Source organism: Penaeus vannamei, chromosome 38, assembly GCF_042767895.1.
Source record: "Penaeus vannamei isolate JL-2024 chromosome 38, ASM4276789v1, whole genome shotgun sequence".
Lineage (NCBI taxonomy): Eukaryota > Metazoa > Arthropoda > Malacostraca > Decapoda > Penaeidae > Penaeus > Penaeus vannamei.
The window spans coordinates 701151-705003 of record NC_091586.1 but is presented as its reverse complement, the minus strand read 5'-3'; the positions used below and the strand labels follow the sequence as shown (position 1 = coordinate 705003).

The 3853-nt window shown below is 51.9% G+C and overlaps 1 protein-coding gene across 1 annotated transcript in view; it reads left to right on the top strand.

Moving 5' to 3' along the window:
* Nucleotides 1-3453, top strand: part of LOC113826602 (glucose-6-phosphate 1-dehydrogenase) — a 27348-nt gene extending 23895 nt beyond the window's left edge. The window contains exon 4 of the mRNA XM_070115798.1: nucleotides 3448-3453. Within this exon, the coding sequence (XP_069971899.1) occupies nucleotides 3448-3453 (6 nt within the window). The remainder of the gene's footprint in view (nucleotides 1-3447) is intronic.
* The last annotated feature ends 400 nt before the right edge of the window (nucleotides 3454-3853 follow it).

Below are 3853 nucleotides of genomic sequence, written 5' to 3'. Positions count from 1 at the left end.
CGCCCCCGCACCCCCTCTCTCTCTCCCCTCTCCCCCTCCCCCCCATCTCACGCCCAGCTGACCACTTTCACCTCTTTCGTAACTGGGCGATTCCCCCCCCCCCCCCACCTCTCTTGAACCTCTCTCCCTCTCCTCCTCAATCCTTCTCCTCTTCCATCTTCTCCTTCCTCTTTCCCTTTTATTCTTTCCCGCTTCTTCTCATCCTCCTCTTCCTCTTCTTCTTTTCCTCCTCCTTCTCCTCCTCTTCTTCTTCTCCCTCCTCCTCCTCCTCCCTCTCCTCCTCCTCCTCCTTCTCTTCCTTGTCTTCCTCCCTCCTCCCTTCTCCTCCCTCCTCCTCCTCCTCCTTCTCCTCCCTCCTCCCCTCCTCCTCCTTCTCTTCCTCCCTCCCTCCCTCCCTCCCTCCCCCTATTCTCCCTCTTTTCCTCCTCCTTCTCTTCCTCACTCTTCCTCCTTAAGCTCCCGTCCCCTTCCCCCTCCTCCTCCTCCTCCTCCACCACTTCCCTCCTCCTTAACCCCCTCCCCCTTCCCCTCCTCCTCCTCCTCCTCCACCCCCTCCTCCTCCTCCCTCCTCCTCCTCCTCCTCCTCCTCCTCCTCCTCTTCTTCTCTTCCTCCTCCTCCTCCTCCTTTTCTTCCTCCTCCTCCTCCTCCTCCTCCCTTTCTCCTCTTTCCTCCTCCCTTCTCTTCCTCCTCTTCCTCCCTAAACCCCTCGTCTCCCCTCCCCTCCTCCTCCTCCACCACCTTCCTCCTCCTTAACCCCCCTCCCCCCTTCCCTCCTCCCTCCACCTCCCTCCTCCTCCTCCTCCTCCTCCTCCTCCTCCTCCTCCTCCTCCTCCTCCTCCTCCTCCTCCTCCTCCTCCTCCTCCTCCTCTTCCTCCTCCTCCCCCTCCCCCTTCCCCTCCTCAACCCCCCTCGCTGCCAGGTGCTCTCTCAAGCTCGGTAAGGAGACAGGTAGGCACGCACGCAAGCAGGAATGCTTGGAACTAAAGCAGGGGAGGCAAGCAGTTAGGCAAGCAGGTAGGCAAGCAGGGGAGGCAAGCAGGTAGGCAAGCAGGTAGGTAAGCAGGGGAGGCAAGCAGGGAGGTAAGCAGGTAGGCAAGCAGGTAGGCAAGCAGGGGAAGCAAGCAGGGAGGCAAGCAGGGAGGTAAGCAGGATAGGCAAGCAGGTAGGTAAGCAGGATAGGCAAGCAGGGAGGTAAGCAGGGAGGTAAGCAGGGGAGGCAAGCAGGGAGGCAAGCAGGGAGGTAAGCAGGATAGGCAAGCAGGTAGGCAAGCAGGGAGGTAAGCAGGATAGGCAAGCAGGTAGGTAAGCAGGGGAGGCAAGCAGGTAGGCAAGCAGGTAGGTTAGCAGGGAGGCAAGCAGGGGAGGTGAGCAGGTAGGTTAGCAGGGGAGGCAAGCAGGGAGGTAAGCAGGTAGGCAAGCAGGTAGGCAAGCAGGGTAAGCAAGCAGGGAGGCAAGCAGGGAGGTAAGCAGGATAGGCAAGCAGGGAGGTAAGCAGGGAGGTAAGCAGGATAGGCAAGCAGGGAGGTAAGCAGGATAGGCAAGCAGGGAGGTAAGCAGGGGAGGCAAGCAGGGAGGCAAGCAGGATAGGCAAGCAGGTAGGTAAGCAGGGGAGGCAAGCAGGGAGGCAAGCAAGCAGGGGAGGCAAGCAGGTAGGCAAGGAGGTAGGCAAGCAGAGGAGGCAAGCAGGTAGGTTAGCAGGGAGGCAAGCAGGGGAGGTGAGCAGGTAGGCAAGCAGTTAGGCAAGCAGGTAAGCAAGCGGGGAGGTAAGCAGGTAGGTAAGCAGGGAGGCAAGCAGGTAGGCAAGCAGACAAACACGCTGGGTGGGTAAAAAAAGAAATAAAAAAAGGAAAAAAAAGTCAGTGTGGACGCCGAAGAAGAGAAACAAATAAACATACAAACTGTTTAAAAAAGATTCTGTGGGAAGATTTGAGAAGAAAAAGCGAGAGAGAAAAAGAAAAAGCAACACATTTTACGGAAAGATTTGGTAGAGAGAAAAAAAAATAAAAAAAATAGAAAGAAAAACAAAACAAAACAAAAAACGAAGACAAAAAAGCAGCGCATTTTATGGAAAGATTCGGGAAGGGGAAAAAAAAGAAAGAAAAGAAAACAAATGAAAATAGAAACCCCGTCAATTTTGGGCCTCAAATCGTGACGGTTTCCCTGGACTGGGGTTCCGGTTTCGGTCCAGTTGCGGTTCTGTCGCCGGCGGGGCTCTCCCTCTCTCGTTCTCTTTCTTTTTCTTTTTCTCTCTCTTTCTCTTTCTGTCTCTGTCTCTGTCTCTGTCTCTCTATCCCTCCCTCCCTCCCTCTCCCTCCTTCCCATTTCCTCTCCCTCTCCCTCCTTCCCCTTTCCCCTTCCCTCTGTCACTTTCTCTCCCTCCCTCCTTCCCCTTTCCTCTCCCTCTCCCTCCCTCCTTCCCCTTTTCCTCCTCCCTCCTCCCTCCTTCCTTCCCCTTCCTCCCTCCCTCCTCCTCTCTCTCCCTCCTTCCCATTTCCTCTGTCTCTTTCTTTCCCTTTCCCTCCCCTCCCTCCTTCCCCCTCCTTCCCATTTCCTCTGTCTCTTTCCCTCTCCCTCCCTCCCTCCTTCCCCCCCTCCCTCCTTCCCCCCTTCCTATTTCCTCTCCCTCTCCCCTCTCCCTCTCCTCACTCTCCCTCCCTCCTTCCCTTCCTTTCCTCTCTCCCACTCTCCCTCACCTACTCCCCACCCCTCACTCCCTCTCCCTCTCCCTCTCCCTCTCCTCTCTCCCTCTCCCTCTCCCTCTCTCACCTCCCTTCACTCCCTCTCCCTCTCCCTCTCCCTCCCTCTTTCCCCTTTCCTCTCCCTCTCCCTCCCTCACTCCCTCCCTCCCCTCCTTCCCTCCTTCTTCCCCTTCCTAATCCTCTCCCTCTCCTGCCTCCTCTCCCTCTCCCTCTCCCTCTCTCCCTCTCCCTCTCCTCTCTCTCCCTCCCTTTCCTTCTCCCTCTCCCTCTCTCCTCCCTCCCTTCCCCCGCTCCGTGCCACCTTCCCCCCCCCTTCCCTCTCCCTCTCCCTCCTTCCCTTCCCTCCTTCCCCTTTCCTCTCCCCCTTCCCCCCCCCTTCCCATTTTCCCCTCTCTTTCTCTCCCTCTCCCTCCCTCACTCCCCACTCCGTGCCACTCACCCCCGTCTCCCTGGCTCGTGTCGGTCTTGAGGTGCCGGTCCAATCGAGGCAGATTTACAGATTTCTTTTTTTTTAATTTCATATATTCATTGCATATGTATAATCCCCTTCGTTTATCCGTATATCCTTTTGTTTTGAAGATATATATATATATATATATATATATATATATATATATATATATATATATATATATATATATATATATATATATATATATATTTTTTTTTTTTTTTTTTTTTTTCAATTCATTAAGCGCTTGGATGAGCTGAATTTTGAAAGCTGAGTTGGAATATGAATATTTTTAGTTTTAAAAGCCTGAGTGGACGTTATTTGTTTATTTGTTTGTTTTAAAAGCCTGAGTGGATTTTTTTTTAAGTTTTAAAAGCCATAGTGGAAAGATTTGTTTGTTTGTTTGTTTTAAAAACCTGCGTGGATTTTTTTTTTTTACCCGAGTGGAAATGTCTTCTAGTTTTAAAAGCCTGCGTGGAAGTTATTTATTTGTTTGTTTGTTTTAAAAGCCTGAGTGGATTTTTTGGTTTTGTTTTCATTTAAAAACCTGAGTAAAGATAACTTCTAGATTTAAAAGCCTGAGTGGAAATAGATATATATCTTCAAATTTAAAAGCATTTGTGGAAGTATTTGTTTGTTTGATTGTTTTAGAAGCCTGAGTGGAAATATATTTTTAGTTTGTTTGTATTTTGTTTGTCTCAT